General features: G+C 39.5%; 1 protein-coding gene across 4 annotated transcripts in view; it reads right to left on the bottom strand.

Moving 5' to 3' along the window:
• Positions 1 to 690: 690 nt before the first annotated feature.
• The window catches only part of shroom4 (shroom family member 4), a 36,163-nt gene continuing 19,803 nt past the window's right edge, over positions 691 to 17,050 (bottom strand). For 3 of the 4 annotated variants that reach the window (XM_046851075.1, XM_046851078.1, XM_046851076.1), the window contains 8 exons: positions 10,714 to 10,869; positions 6,344 to 8,981; positions 5,713 to 5,774; positions 4,892 to 5,503; positions 3,796 to 4,443; positions 3,523 to 3,652; positions 3,122 to 3,394; positions 691 to 2,403 (listed from right to left, as the gene is read on the bottom strand). In XM_046851075.1, coding sequence (XP_046707031.1) covers positions 2,134 to 2,403; positions 3,122 to 3,394; positions 3,523 to 3,652; positions 3,796 to 4,443; positions 4,892 to 5,503; positions 5,713 to 5,774; positions 6,344 to 8,981; positions 10,714 to 10,869 — 4,789 coding nt within the window. In that variant the 3' untranslated portion in view covers positions 691 to 2,133. Of the gene's footprint in view, positions 2,404 to 3,121; positions 3,395 to 3,522; positions 3,653 to 3,795; positions 4,444 to 4,891; positions 5,504 to 5,712; positions 5,775 to 6,343; positions 8,982 to 10,713; positions 10,870 to 12,205; positions 12,438 to 17,050 lie in introns of those variants that run through there. The other variant, XM_046851079.1, reaches the window with a different exon arrangement.

Genomic DNA, 17,050 nt, shown 5'->3' with positions numbered 1-17,050 from the left:
CATCCAGTTATCCAATTCTCCAATGGATTCACCAGTCATGCAGGGAACTTCAGTTAATGTTCACATCAAACATTCGAAATGTGTTCTTAGTACCAGATGGGCTGGTTTTAGGATTTCGGAAACTGCACAGCACAATAGTCTTTAGATTTTACACAGAATGTGCAAAAAAAAACCCATTAAGTGAGCAGCAGCTGTATATGTTATTAAAGATTAGAATACACACTAGTTTTCGCTGACAGCAAGGCAACAGTACATGAGCAGAAAAGCATCTCAATGTGCAAAGCGTCGAGTTTAAATTCTTGTGTTTCACTTCGGGCAGTGAAGAACCGGAATCCGATGCTACAGTGAGCGTAGGTTGACTGAAACTGGACAGTTGAAATTTTGGGTGAAAGGATTTCCAGTTTACTTGGTTCATTGCTTTTCTAGGACATCTGAGATACTCAAAGCAGCCCATCGGGCACCGACACATCACACCACGTGCAGAAGAATATGATTAGACCCTTTCCCAATCAAATAATTGATCAGCTGAATGGAAGAGAGGAACATTGGTAGCAAATCAACGATCTTTCTAAACATTTCTGCATACAGCAGATGAATTCGGTAACTAGAGATGGGAGTTGCCTTCTGAATGCTACAGTTGGTTTGCAATGAGGCAAAAAACTATGACTTGGAATAAAGCACACATGCACATAGCATAAAATATTTATATACTATAATCAATAGTACGTATTCCACACTGGATTTTTAACAAACCAAAAACTGGGGAATTTGATTACTTCTAGTTCAACCAAATATTTTCATACATTTCCAGCGTGAAGAAATTTACGAAGGTATTATACAACAAAGGATCAAGCGTACAGAAGAAGGCAGTATTTACATTGGGTAAAAAAAAAAGTATACATACAACATAGGTTTTAACTGTTTCCTGTAACAAATGCACATTCATCTTTGGCACTTAAACGCTGAAAGGCAGTTCGGAAAAAAGAATTTGGCCAACAATATATTGTATAATCAACTGTTGGTTTAAAAAAAAAAAAAAAACCCTCAGCATCTTAATTGTTCAATTAAGCAGCATTTTTTCCTCAAATGAGGATTAAGGCTATTAAAAAGCAGTTTGCTCAGTCAGAACGAAAAAAAAAAAAAGATACATTATATTACATATAACTTTTGCAACACTGCAAGCATGAGCATTAAATACATGGACTGTAAGAACTGTTTTACATGATCAAAATGTTAAACACAGCTGCACTGAATAAACACAGCTACAGCAAGAATGTCCTTTAAACACTAGGCTACTGCATGTAGTCCAAAATAAGCACCATATTTCTGTTCGTGTGTTAAGACATGAATGTAATCTTTGGCTTAGGAAAATAAAACAATGCATATCGCTTATGAATAAATGCAGTAAAGCACTTCATAATGAGAAAAAAGGCACAGATATGTCTTTAATGTCTGAAAAGAACAGAAATACCCGCAGAATAATGGATGCATGCAGATTGAACGCACATGAAGAAAAGGTGGGTGTCTTCAATCGACGATATACAAAAGAACACTTTCATAACAAAGCAAATTCCAGTTTGAACCTAACAGAGTGATGTGACTGTTTAAACACGATTCCTGCTTCGTTTTTCGAGCAAAAACTCTCCTTTTAATGCATTAAATGTGATGATAAATGGGCCAAAAGTTTTTAGTGCTCAATTTGCTGATATTCAAGGTGACCATATCTCAGTAAACAGAACAACATTACTCAAGTTTTTTCTGCTAAGAGATAAATAAATAAATAGCAGTGCGTGGACAGGTTTTCAGTTGATATTAATGAGATGCACACATTCACACGCGTACACGCCGTCATGTGGCCTAGAGTAAGATTTTGAGGTCGTTTACCGCTTAGTGTTAATGATTTCTCAACAAAGAGTATTGCTGCTGTGTGAAGGAGTAGCAAACTGTTGCCACAAAGCCTCAGCTGATACTACAGCCGATAATTTCACTGCACTTGTGCTTATCAGACGTCTCTGACTGTCTCTGTTGCAGGTTTGTTTATCAAATACATTCATATACAGTCAAAGGTTTTCTTTCATGGGAAACTTTCGTTTGTGTGTGCACACGCGAACCCCCTGTACTTTGCTTCGAGTTTCAGTAAGGGCCGTATCCCAAACCCAGGCTCTCCTTCAGGCCGCGGAGTTGTTCATCCCCTAGCCGGATCTTGTCATCCAGCTGTCGCTGTTCTACCAGCAGTGCTGCCTTCATCTTCACAAAATGGCTGTAATCACGCATTTGCTCTGGAGTCAGGCAGCGACCAAGCACCCTTCCCACGGCCTCCTCCCTCCGATCCACATGCTCCTTCAGCTCCTGAGCCTCAGCCAGCTGCGCAAGGAGCTGCTTCTTCTTGTCCAAGAGGGGGAGCTAGAGTACCATAAAAAAAAAAAAAAAAAAGCATAGCAATAGTGAGTGATCCTCACTAATGTATAAGAAGATACACTATATGGACAAAGTATTAGGACACCTGACTTTCCCAGCCATATGTGGTTCTTTCCAAAACTGTTATAACAAAGCTGAAGGCACACAATTGTATTGGGTGTCTTTGGGTGCAGTTGCATGAAGTTTTCCCTTCACTTGAACTAGGAGACCCAAACCTGTTCCAGCATGGCAATGCCCCTGTGCACAAAGCAAACTCAATGAAGATACAAATATATTGATATTGCATGGTTTGGAGTGGAAGATCTCATGCTATAGAGTTTTGACCTCAACCCTAATGAAAACATTTGGGATGAATTGGAACTCTGACTGCACCAAAGGCCTTCTCACCTGACCTACATCAGTATCTGACTTTATCAACACCCTTGTGTCTGAATGAGCAAAGATCTTCACAACCACACTCCAAACTCTTGTGGAACATCTTCCCAGACGAGTGGCACAAATTAGGACTAAATGTGGAAATGCAATGCTCAAACAGCACATAGCATACTTATGACCAGGTGTCCACAAACTTTTGGCAATATAGTGTATATATATCCATGAAAATATAAAGACTAGTATTAATTAACTCTGAAAAGAAACTACAATCTAATAAGGCAGAAAAACATTACACATGTATATTTTTCTTCCACCACCCACATCTTACCCTCTCACGATGTCCTGATTCTGGGTCCAGACAATCCAGAGCGCTCTCCACTCGGAGCAGCCTGCCAGACAGCGATAACAAAAGACTCGTCACTTTGTCCAGGTCTCCAATAAACATACGGAACTTGTCCACCTCATTTGGCTTGCAGACGGCCAGCACCAGGCTTTCCACCTCCTCACCGAGCTGAGTATTGGCTCTAATGTCCTCCTGCAAACCTCTTTGGGCTTCCCGCAACACACCCAGCTTCTTACGCAAGCTTTCCATTAGCTGCCTCTGCAAACCGGATAAGAAAAGTTGCAATTCAGAAACGAAGGAGCCTTTACAAGCGGATAACTTAGAAACTCTCTCTGCTTTTTCCTCAGCTTACATACTACATAGAATCAATGTAAACCAGCCCAAACCTTGTAATTTAGCTCTTCATCCTCCTCTCTCATCTCTGAGAAGTTTGGCATCTTATTAAGAAGCTGAGCTGTGTTGACAAATCCTCTAGAGCTGGGAGAGGTTGAGCCCTGTGGGCTCTGTTTAGAAGACCTAGAGAAATAAATATTCATTTTAAGCAACCAAAACAAGTGGCAAAACACTGCAAAACCTACCGTTCCCCTCTGCTTAGACAAATCCCATTACAAACTTCACATTTTAGGCAAAAAAACAAATGCCAGTAAAACAGGTCATACCTCTCCACCAGGTCTCCACTCACTACACTGCCTCCTCTCCAACCTTCTGCTCCATTTCCTGTGTAGTGAGGGAACAGTTCTCCCATAAGATCCTTTCCAGCTCTGCCACAATCCTCTTCCAATAAAGTGTCTACGATGGACGTCCTTTGCCCTCTGTTTAGCCCAGATGATGGAGCCTCTTCTTCAGTCACATTGTCAATGTCTGTTTCAAGCACCGTCACTGGCTGTGCAAAACACTGCATCTCTGTCCTGGCTTCTGCTTGCCTTTGCTGCTCCACCTCTGTCCCCTCGTTTTCACGGAATTCATCTATGTCGGTCTCATAGGGCAAGGCTTGATCTTCGCTGGGAAATAGATTTGGGGTAGAAGCTTCCACAGTCTTGATGGTGGTGCCTGCTATGCATATTTGCTGAGGCTGATTCTGTAAATGCTGCTGGTTGTAGTTGACTGTGAAGTAGGACTCAGGGTAGACAGGTCCAGTACAAGAGCTATTTTCCAAAGTGGGGACTGGCAAATTGCTGGAACTGTTGCCGGCTGTGTAGTTGTGAGAAGAAGTCAAGTCCCACTCCGCTCTATGCTTATAAATTACTGGTTTCACCACAGCTGGTCTGTACTGATCTGAAGACTGGGATAATTTTTGCTCAGAATGTCTGAAATGAGACAGAACATTAAGATGCAAGTGAGTTCATTCATGGTAAGAAACTTTACAATTTATCAGGTGCTTAAACAATAACAATTACAGTGACAGTTATGTTGCTCAGAAGAAAAAAAACCCCCGCTAAACTGCAGTTTTACTATGGCAAAACAAAACGGGGTTTAATCAAGTTTCCAGTTTCAACTGGTGTTGAATTAGATTTTTTCCCCTGTCAGCCTCTACTCATAACAATGACATCTTACAGCAGTACAAATTCTAATTCTGATATTTGTTTTTCTTATGTAGAAATTTTGTAAAATGACATTTTCATAACCAACAAAGACCAGCATATTCAGCTATGTTATTAGCATTGCTACTTAGTGGTTTTCATGGCTATGATGTGAACAGCTGATCTTTGTAGCCATCCCTACAGCAATCGCTGCCTAAAGTCCAAATTTTCATACCTTTGAGTAGACTCATTTAAGGGTGTCGATGTATCTGAACTTTTTGTATCATAGTGCTGAATTCTGGGAGTGTCTTCTTCTTTTGGAGGTAGCACCACAGGTTTAAAAGCTCTGTTATTTAAGGCAGGGTTTAGCAGAGCTTGACGACTATCAGAATCGTCCCTCGGAGGAAGGCTGTAGGACCGCTGACGAGTCATTTCTAGGGCTGTGGGTGGACATGGTGTGTATGCTTGGAGCTGGGAAGAAGAGCCAGGATGGGAAGAGAATAAACTGTGGTGAGATGCCCGTCTCTTATGAAACTGCTCCCACTTTGGGGGTGGTGGCCGAGGTGGAGGAGGTCCTTTTTTCTTCTTTGTTACAGATACAACATTCTCATCCAGTTTTCTGACGATGGACGAAGACATTCTGCTATTATTAGTAGCAGCTGCCCCATGGCTACGAAGACACTTGGTCTCCATGCGGATGTCATTTTCAGACATGGTGCGGTTTGTAAGTGTTGATGGCATCATGGGCTGATTTTCGTTGTTGCAATTCCGTCTGTTGTTCCACTGACCGCAAAATCCCCGACCCACTTCTCCTGGTCTTGAATCTTGTCTACTCTGAGTATAGTCCCTAAAGACAAAGAAAATGAGTCATGATGAATAGCTTACCTTCTAAAGGAAACTGTTGTACTGTGTATAAAACCATTGGGAATCTTAATAAATGCACAATTTAATAGTTAGATTTCAAGTCAAATGAACTGAAAACACAAGAAACAGTAAAAAATGACAAGAAAACACTGCTCGAAACCACCAGTCTGTGAACACAGGAAGTAAACATACCTTTCAGACAGGCTAAACTTCCTCCTTAGTTTTGTTTGTTCCAGCTCATGCACAGGAAAAGTCTGTGAAAGACATTTGACAAATGACTCAAAACAGCAACATGTTTGGAGGCTATAATTTTCTTAATACTTGAGGCACAATGCAAAATCTAATTAAAAAGCTGCGACTCAATATAGTTAAGTGGACTTTATCTTTTTTTAGGCCTCAGAAATGAAGACATAATATATAATTGTTTATTCTGTCTAAAAAAATATGGGTTAATTTTTTAAGCTAATAGAAACCTTAATGGTAACCTTTAGTTCAGTTTGAAACAAAGGGCTTCATATTACTTCCTTGCCCAGGTTTGATATATACTTCAAAAAGGCATCATTTATTTATATAATTGTGGCAGATAAACCTTCTTTTAATGTATCTTCCTGTAGATGCTAGGCTGGAACAACAATTCTCAAAGCATAAATCATATCCAATATTATTGTTGGCTGGCTGCTAAGGTCCTAAGGCAAGTGGCTCTTTCCCAACATTTGGCCTCAGTAAATCACAAGTCTGCTCTGTTCCATATATTACAGGGATTAAAACAGTTTGCTGGTGTACGCTTCAATGTGTTAATATTACTGACCAAACCCAAACTCACCTCTGTTGGAGTGCAGCTCCTGGCCTTGTATTCAGGGTATAGACAGTATTGGTCAGATTGATATTGCTGGCTATTTACAGGCCGAAAAGCTGACCATGGCTTTTGGATGGCAGGGTTGGGCTTATTATGAAAATGGTCAGAATGTGAATTATGCAGGGTTAGCGTTTGGGTTGTAAATGGTTGTTTTAGGTTATCATGTGGCAAAGGTGGTAGCATTGTGGCATTGTTAAGCTCATGTCCTGCATAAATGCGATCTGTACTGGTTTCCCAGACTTTCTCCATCTGTTGCATTCTCTGGCGGTCTCTTTCAGTTTCCTTTCTTTCTCTTTCTTTCTTCCTCTCCAGCTCCTGTTCCTTTTCCCATGCCTGTAATCTCTCCTGTTCTTTACGCAGCTCTTCTTCTCGCTCTTTTTCCCTTTGTTTCTCCTTCTCCCATTCTCTTTCCAGTGTATTTTCTCTCTCTTGGTCTCTCGCTTGCTGTACTATTTTTCTTCTAGTATCAAATGAATTGACTGAAGTTCCATCATTAATTCCACCCTGGTAAGAAAACCTCCTGTGTCCAAGATTAGGGACTGACTCAAGGGGTTCTGGGGAATTTGGGTCTTTTTTTCTCCCATGCTTGTCTTGTCTCTGGCGGTGACTGGTAAGGCCAGCCAGATTGGTCACAGACTGGCTCAGGTTTCTGCTAGTCTCCTCAAAAAACTTTCTTCGGTCTGCAAAAGGTGGGATGTCACAATCATCAGCTCGGGTACAGCGACCACCTGAAGAACCAACCCTTCCCCTTGTTGTTCCAAGATTCCAAGAAGACTGTACTGTTCCTTCACTATTCTTCTTGGTTTCAATCGGTTTCATTTCTGGTTGCAGTTTGTGCTCAGGTGTCCAACGCCAACGTCTGGCTTTACCTGGTGGTGCCAACTCTTCAACCACACTCACACACACAGGTCTGTTTACCTCAGCTGACTGAATACCATGGGTTTCATCCTGTGAAAGATGGATATCTTCAATCCTGCTCCCTGAATAGTCTGCAGAATTTGTTCCACAGCATCTGCCTGGAAATACTGAGTTGGAAACAATTGTTCTGGCCTGAGATAGACCAAAATTCTGAAAGCTGTTGTGTTGACTAGTCTGTGTTTGGGTCTTGTGTTGATGGACAGTTGGCATATCCACTGGGGATTTTTCTTCTATATCCTCTTCCTCTACAGTCTCACCATCACATAGCAGACCACCTGGGCCTTTGCCCTTTTGTAGCTGAGCCTTCTTCCTCTGGATCTCATTGCGAAGATTAGTTGCGAAACGTTCACTTCGACGGCGAGACTTTGAGGAACGAAACTGCCGCTTTTGAGGAGGCTTTGAAATTTCACCATCATCTCCCTTGCCTTCTCCTTCTTCCTGGTTCTCGAGTAGAGTGTCCATACTAGATGCAGCACTAATGGTTTCAAAACCTCTCTCATGAAGTTGGGTGTCGATGCAGGGTCCAGACCCAGCAAATCCATTTCCTATAGTTTCACCTGGAACACTGGCAGATCTTCCCCAAACATGTTGGACAGGAGTAAGTCTTTGTCCTGAATCAAATGGCTCTCCATCTACCCTGTGTTCTTCTAGCTCTGAAGTGGTCAGTGAACCAGGTGTGGAGCACCTGCTCCCTCCCCATTTACCCTGAGCTACAGCCAGACCGTCTTCAATTATTTCCTCCCTTGGATGCAGAGGATTAGACCACAGACTAGAAGGGGACATGGAATGTGCACTCTTTTCACTAGAGAGCTCAATCATGTGCAACTGAGAGACAAGTAATTTTTCAGGGGCACTGTGTCTGTGCATCCTAGGCTGGAGATTGTTATCTAAATGATTTACTTGACTATCAAGACAATCTGCTGTTGGAGGACTGGGCCTGGTTGAATGCCTCTCTATAGGCTGGAAGTGACTGCTCTTTTGGCATTCCTCTGTCGAGCTGACTTGGTTATCTATAGACAATTCTTTTTCAGAATTTATGGTGTAATAAGGTTCTGCTTTGTTTCCCTTCAAGTCCTGGTCATTTTCTTGACCATTCAAACACACACTCCCATTCAATGCCTTGCGAAGGTGAGGAGGGTCTTCGATAGTGCAGCAAGTCAAATTTGACACACCGATTGGAGCAGACAAACATCGTTTATCCAACCCCTCTGGTAAGCCTCTGGTAGCCCTAAAACTATCCTTCCTCGTGGGAGGTTGTGGAGGCCCACATTTGTCTTCTTCATAGCTATAGGATGATGGACGTATTTTAGGCTCAGACTTATGAGGCAGAGTCCCAGACTTGAGGATCCCCACTTCACAATGAAATTCTTCTTGGCCACTAGCCACAGAATTTGGATGTCCCTCTGAAAACCTGCAGGAGGGGCCAAAGCCCTGGAGGAGGCTGTCCATAGAGCTGTTTTCCTCAGTTCGCAGAGATACCGTGTAGTCAGATGTATTTGAGCTTGCAGAGAAAGAGCTATAAGCTGAGTCACGTTTATTATTAAAGATTACAGGGTCAATGGGAGAGATCTGGCTTTCGTAGTATCCCTGACTTGGAGGGTTTTCCAGACTCTCCATACTCCCCACAGAGCTGCTACGGTCTGTACTGTAGTGCCGGGAGAGGTGGCCCAATGGCATGGACAGCTCACTAGGTAGAAATGTCAAGAGAAAAATGAGTTATTTATCATACATACACATTGTATAACTGCAAAAATTATTTTCTTTTGAATATAGCAATAGTGGAAACTGGAAATATAGCAAATAACAATAGATTGCATATAACCAGGGCATCTGGAAGACAATCTTTTTCTATTTTTGTTCATGTACCAGAGGCAGCACCAAAAAGAAAGGAAATTAAGTTTCCAAAAAGGAAATCCCACCATGATCATCATCAGTAGCTATATAGTACTTAAATACTTGAGAACATTCCACCACACTTCAAATGCACTGTTTTTCCACAGAGACTACAAAAAACATGTAAATAGTTACCAAATTACAGTAATCCCTGTTACGTTCCAAAACCGCCCATGATAAACAAAAAAACACAATAAACGGACGCCACCCCAAAAATATAAAAATAACGGACGCCACCCCAAATAATGTTTGCAGCATCCGGAACCGAGATTTTCGTATAAACAACATGTTCTTTGTCTCTTGTGTAAATGCAGGATATATGCTGTACTGTATTTTAGGTATACTTTTACTTCATTTTATAATTAATAATTATGATTTTTCAATAAATTACCTTATTTCAGAATAAACTCCACAAAAAACAATTCACTATGTATATATTTCAGTATCCTCACACCACACTTTTATAAACAACACTGCATGTTCTTTGTCTTTTGTGTGAATGTATGATATACAGTATTTTATGTATACAGTACTGTACTGTATTAACATTTTACTTCATTTTCTAATGAATAATTATACTTCTATTACGAAATGTCATTATTTCAACATAAAACTGCATGAAAACTATTTCCTACGTTTTTTGGTCTATCTGAAATCAGCTAAACAAATTAGTTATGTGGCAAATGCAATTCCGTGATAAACCGGGGGTGTGAGATTCGAACCGCAGTAAAGTGGGGGATTACTCTAATGGAAAGTTTTACAAGCAAAGGTGCATGTAACAATTCCACATTGCTGTGATGTAAAGTTAGGTGCCTTCTAGCTAATTTGATAAGTGCTTCTAAAACAGAATATTAAATCTCATTTAATCATATTATTAACATTAGATTATTAAAATGACAATTTTCTTTTGCTATGTCTTCTTCACCAGAGATATGTTTAAAGTGAAATTTGAAAACAGAATGTGTGGGATCTTAATAGTTAAGATTAAATTCACTTGATTCTGAATAACAAACAACTTTTCCAGTCATTAGTATAATGACAGAAAATTTGATTAGGAAAAAAGCCCAGATACACTCGCACATTGTCTCCAATCGCACATTTGATTCTATATAAATAAATAAATATATTTAATTCTGTATAATTCAAAAACATGCATAATAAACCAAACATTATTTAGACTACTTGGAATTGGAATAATCAGAATTGATTAAATTGACACAATTCTGTAAGAAAAGGCTAAATCCTAAGCACTATGATAAGCTTTGTGTTGATATAAAAACTTGAGATTTCCTGGTTTCATGATAACATCTATCTTTACATAGTCATAGTTGCCAAGTAAAATGCCTTTGCACACACAATGAAACCAAATCAAGTTGCCACCATTCAGTCAAGTCACAATCATTCAAAGATATAGCATATGAAAAATTTATTATGTTGCCTCTTGCCTACAATGAAAAAAAGAAATAAGGTCCTTTCTCAGATCTCGGTGTCCATATAATAAGTCATAAATGTTTATAGATCCTTACCTGTCACCCCCAGAGTGCCACGGTACACTGAAGGGTGTAGGGTGGAGCTGCATGGCCAGTGGGCCGTCTGAACTGCCTGCTGAGCCAGGCACAGGAGATGCTTCTGATAACTTTACTACGTGCCAGGACTGCGGATGAATCAGTGGCACAGTGCGTCTATTAGAGAAACACAAGTACACAGAACATGAGAACTTAAATTGCATCAATGCTCATCAATTCCTGCTTCACCTCAGTTTCACTCAGTGATCTTACTGAAGTTCTAAAGTCTGTGTGTGGGATAAGTTGTATTAGCTGCTTGCCACATGTGAAGCAGGAAGGTAATAAATCTCACCTTGTCATATCTATGAAACGATTGACTTCGAAACAATATTTGCCTAAAAGCACTGCACTGTCTGAATCAATAAATCAAAAGTTCCTGCCACTGTGTTCTTATAGTCAAAGCCAGTTCTGCTTTTCACATCATTCCTCATCCATAGAAATAGCTTTCACCTCCAAAACATCTGGAGCCTTGTAATAAATACAAACTAACCAAACATGGTCAGCTATTGGAATTGTCTTTACACCATCAGGTTTGCCCGGCGTTGGGATTTCGGAAAGTCTTACAGAAAATCTACATAATCTTTTCATTAGTATGTTCAGCTACCGCACTCATAGACTGGCGCCAAGATTCTAGTTCTATCCCATTACTCCCATTGACAAAAACACAATATTCCCAAACATTTCAAATGACGATATGCTTCCCACGGGAACAATGCCCCTGAATGGCTTATTATTATACCAATAATAATGGTGTTTTCAAGAAGAAAGACTTTAGCCGAGGACAACCAAGAGCACCAAATCGGAAATTGTGGCATAATCAGAACACTGCTAAGAAAACACTGGAAGCCTAAAATAACCTAGATTACATCAGAAATAATCGAGGACTAGTCCTGAGACACAGGATGACACGTGTGGTGCCTTATTACGACTAATTGTTTAACCACAGCCATTTCTTAGGAAATTCTAAACTGAGAGTTGAGATATTACATTCCTTTCATGGTCTTGTCTTCAGTTAAAAATCATTAAATCTTAAAATATGACACTTCCAAAAAACTTACATTCGCACATACTGTTTTTAAAATCACATGGCATCTAATAAAAATGTAAATCTTTGAGTTCTTATCTGACCGAAGCTAACAAATGTTTGTTGTCCTAAGAATGCCACAAGCGTAAAACGTAATTAGTTACTAAGTACATCTAGTCATTTTGAAGTCAACAGATTTCACAAGTCACAATTTTCCAAATGATCCTTTACAATAAAAAAGTGGTATTAAATAAATAAATAAATATATATATATATATATATATATATATATATATATATATGAATGAATAAACATCAGCCATATACTTGTGCTAGATCCATAAATAACAATCCAATTGCAAATGAGAAGAAAGAATTTCAACAGAGATATGGAAAAAAGGATTAGTGCACCTGATGACAGATACTTACCTGCATAAATTGAAATCCCATCCACATCAAGAAAAAAAAAAAACATAAGAAAGAAAGAAATGAACAAAACTACCTTACTACTTTAATATCTTGCTATCAACCCGTTCTCATTTTGGTGACCAACCCTTATCAAAAGCTAAGCAACTGAATATGACCAAAAGCTTGTGGTCACTTAGAGGTAATGAGGCAGCCTATGGCTCTGAACAGATTTTCTCGACCAGGAGAAAAGAATACACAAACTCACGCGCTCTCTCTCTCTCTCTCTCTCTCTCTCTCTCTCTCTCGCGCTCACCCCCCATCTACTTCTGATTAGAACTGAAGACAGAACAGTCAGATTTTTTTTTTTGCCTCTCTTGCCCTTATAAACACACATACAGCCTCCCGCTCACTCTCTCTAATGACATTAACAAGAGGAAGCTGTTCTCAAACAGAGAGGAAACTATGTTCGGAACAGATAAAGAGGCAAGTTGCTGCTAAAATAATAGCCAGGGTCCTCTCCTATTATTGTTTGAATGTGGGGAAAAAATGTGAGTGCTGCTTCCTGTCTCTCTGGGAGAGCTGTCAGCTTTGGCCAGGAGAGAGACACAGGCGGAGAGAGAGAGAGAGAGAGAGAGAGAGAGAGAAAGCAATGACTGTAGAAAAGGGGATAGAGAAGCAACAGTTAAGGAAAGAAATGCATGTGAAATAGAGAAAGAAAAAACAGACTTTGAAATAAAAAGAATAAAAGAAAGAAAGAAAGAAAGAAAGAAAGAAAGAAAGAACTGCACTATTTTTATGGCCTCCTGCCAGGTAAAGGTTTTCTCACAGTTTCTCAATGCTGATAATCAGCACATGGAAAACACAAATTTGAGCAAAAGAGCTCCTTTCAGCTGGCTTTCATGAACAATCTCCACTATCACAATAGCTGTAGGAAGTTAAAACAGGACCAGTCAACAACCAGGCAAGTGAAAAGATGGAGCAGAAACTGGAAATAAAAAAGCATAGAAGACTTTTATGATAAAACCCTTTAAAAGAACAATGTATATTTTAGGTAAGGTGTTCTGGCAAAGGGCCACTTTCATTATAATAAACATCTGAAATACACTGGATTTTTATTGGATTATTTTAACAGTGTAATTGTTGGGAAAAAGCTGTATTAGGCATAAATACATGGTTATGATTTTTTTGTTGGGTGAGCTAGGTTAACACACACCAACACACACACACACGAATGACTCAGCTGATACTGTATGCACTTAATGACTAAAAATATTTTAGTAACTTCATTGTCTAGTTAGCAGTAGAACTGTATGATTAAGCTAAAAGGCTTCACATGAATCTTCCGTTCACCTCTCACACGGATGTAAAAGGAAGTACATCCCGGCTTGGAACAAATCACTGTAACGAAAAAGGTCCATAAACACACGACCCAAGTCTCATAGTTTGTATTTATAGACAGACACATTTCATTTTTGGTTTATATTGTTTATATTGTATACAACACCTGCTTTAGCTCTTAAGCAATTCTATATGTCTTTGGATAGCAGATGACATTATATAATAAGACAGTATAATCATGTATTTGTGTCATAATTATAGGAAAAACCTCTTTCTAATTTGTGCCTTTCAAACATCAGTCTAAAGCCAAACAAATACATTTTGGTAAAATGTGGAGCAATATGTAAATTTAAAAGTGTATAGTGCAATGTACATTTAAAATACGAAAAACAACATGGAAAAAACAACTCCCTTATTGTATTGTTTTCTTTTTTTTTTTTTGGCTTTCTAAAAAGCAATCTGATAAAGGAGAAATTAATCAAACTTACAGTATATTAAAATGCAGTTTATACTTAAGTGTTCGGAACAAGATAATTACCATGTTTCCATTTCCATTTTCCATATAGAAACCCTTCATTATACCCAGAAAGTCTTTAAGGAGCTTAAAAAGACTTCACAGCATATCTAAAATCGAGCAGTATTCCAAACTCATGCAGTGTCTGCCAAAAAATGTAATTGTCACTGTTCAAACACAGAGCTCTTCGGAATTAAATGGAATTGTTTATTGTTGACTATACTGAACCAAAAGTCTTATAGGGGTTAAACTAACTTTTAAACTAACAGATTACAGAATACGATGTGGACTTTTACTGTTGCATTTACATCCACCTCAAGGTTCAATGTGTTGTGCTTCTGAGATGCTTTTCTGCTCATGACAATTTTGCAAAGTGATTATCTGAGCCACTTCAACCTTTCTGTCATCTCAATCAGCAGCAAGGTGTCTGCAAAACTGCTGTTCTTTTGAAAGTTTTTATCTTTAATGCATCAATTTAATGGTTGTTGTGTGTTAAAATCCCAGGACATCTGCAGTTATAAAAATATTCAAACCAATCTGTCTGCCACCAACCATCATGCCACAATTAAAAATCACTCGATTGGTTGATGTAAACATCAGTAATGTGTCTAATCTAATGCCCTCTAGAATTATATATATATATGTGTCCTGCCCTGTGTGTTTTTTGTTGTGTGTCTTCCTGCCTATTACCAGTTGGAGTTTTTGGAAGAAGCCGGAATTTGTACCAACTCAAATGTAAGACTTTTTAAGACCTTTATAAGACCATTAAAGACAAAAATTAAGACCTAGAACACCACATCAAAAACCCACACACGTAATCTTTTTCAAGCCAAGTATCGCTAAACCTTCACTTCCCCATTGCTGAATAATAAAATCCGTTTTACATCTGTGGAACGATCCAAGATAGATTTGCACCAATAACAGAACGCTGATTGACTGTTGCATGTTGGTCTCATTTGTAGTCATAATACTCTCAATTATTTTGGTGTACTAAAGCGAAATAAAGGAAGAACCACCACGGAAACAAACAAAAAAAATCATGCTAAAGTGCTGCAGGAGCATTTCAATGAGCATTTGAAGTCGCATTACACGGACATCTGAAAATTAAGACCCTGTTTAAAAAGATTTAAGACCTAGAACAAATGTAAGACTTTTTAAGGCCTACAATGTGTAGACTTTTAAAGACTCCACGGAAACCCTAAATTAAATGTAGTCCTGGACTGTTAAAAATTAATTGGATTTATAAATAACACCCACAGATTACCCACAGAACACTTTGTTCCTTCTTGGTCTCACTTGTATATTCCACGCTTTTGTGATATCACCGTTGTGAAGGCCACAATTACCATTATGAAGCAATATTTATCAAATAAATTTAGCAATGCCATATATATGTGACAAGAATTCCTCTTCAAGCTCTGAAGACTGTTGGTTTGAACAGAAGTGTCTCAAAAAAGTGTGAAGGGGTGAAGAGTGAAAAGCTATTCCTTACATTCACATGCTTTTAAACAAATAAGCATGTTTGTAGGCATAAACTGTCTGGTGTCCCTGTTTATTTTGACCTTTGACATCTAACCTGACTGCACTTTAACAAGACCCCCCCCTACCACCACCTCACATACGCTCAGATTCTCTGTCTCTCATGCGGTCTCCAATCACCACTGTTTGTTTTGTAGCCATCCACTTCCCAAAAACACGTTGCCTGCATTCCATATAATCACAAGAGCTCTGGGCATTAATGCTACAGTCTGAAATGGAGCCCCTCAGGAAGCGAGCCGTCCAGAACTGGCCTCCTCACTACAATGGCTTGTTTGTTGTTTTGGGTTCAATGCCTCTATCTCACTTTTGTAAGGTAAGTTTTTGTAAATGAGAGGAATGTACATGAGAATGCTTCCAGACAAACAGCTTATCAGCAATGTTGCCCCCCTCCTCACTCAAGTTTTGTCTGGTTGTCTTAATGCACACTAAATGGAGTGTTGTTTGTGAGTCATGCCCTCAGGTGCTTGTCAACTACAATAAACTGTACAAGTTCAAACGGCAATCTTAGATTTAACAAATTAGTAAAAAAAAAAGAAGTATGAAAGTTGGGGAAAAAAAGCCATTTTATAATCTATAACAGATTTTAACATGCTCTTTGCACCCCCACACAGACACACACAAGCACATACTGTACACACACCCATTGGTTTCAGCTCACTTATGCAGTCCATTTAGTAATGATTGCAATGATGTCCATCTCTGATCCCACACATTCCCTTCATGACCATGGGCTACATCTTGTCCGCATGTGTGCAGTCCGGTTCTGGCAAATGTCTATCTCTGCAATATAGCTGTGAAAAAAGATGTAGTCTCCCAGGATTAGCGCTGCTAATAAAAAGCAGCCGTGTTTCTTTGTGTGTTCAGACAGCAATGGAATCCCAATGGCAGCTGGCCCCAGGCCCCACACTGAGCAAGCAGACTGCACTGATGACTCTGCAGGTTTTATGCCAATGTCTTTAAATTTAATGTACACACATGCTCACAAACTGCAAAGGAATAAAATCCAGTACACAAACAGACTTAATATATCAAAATTAACCGTCAAAAGCTAACGGCAAAATGTAGTCTACATGTAAACTGCATCGCATGCATGCACAACCATATAGTCAGAGCACCACATGGATAAGTGGTGAAGGAGCAGAAGGGAGAGAGAGTGGGCCCAAGAATGCTTGGAATGTCCATTGTTTTGGCAGAGGCTACAGCTCTTTTGTTTTTGAAGTTCCTTGGCACTGTTGGAAGGGGTAGGAGGGGGTTACCATACCCTAAAAGTGCTTTTCTGGAAATTTCCTGGCGCTGTTCACCCTGAACTTGTCCATTTCTCCTCTTCCCACCTCAACCTCTGTTAGATCTGAGGGAACCGACACCTCCCCTGTGGCCCACAAACCCATAAAATGGGATGTTATTGACCCTGTTGTCACTGGGGTCTGGGACAGAAGAGTCTCCAAATGTCTCACTTCACTTTGTCTCCTGCTGTG

The sequence above is a fragment of the Silurus meridionalis genome, chromosome 6 (genome assembly GCF_014805685.1).
Source record: "Silurus meridionalis isolate SWU-2019-XX chromosome 6, ASM1480568v1, whole genome shotgun sequence".
Classification (NCBI taxonomy): domain Eukaryota; kingdom Metazoa; phylum Chordata; class Actinopteri; order Siluriformes; family Siluridae; genus Silurus; species Silurus meridionalis.
This window is presented reverse-complemented; position numbering and strand designations above follow the sequence as displayed.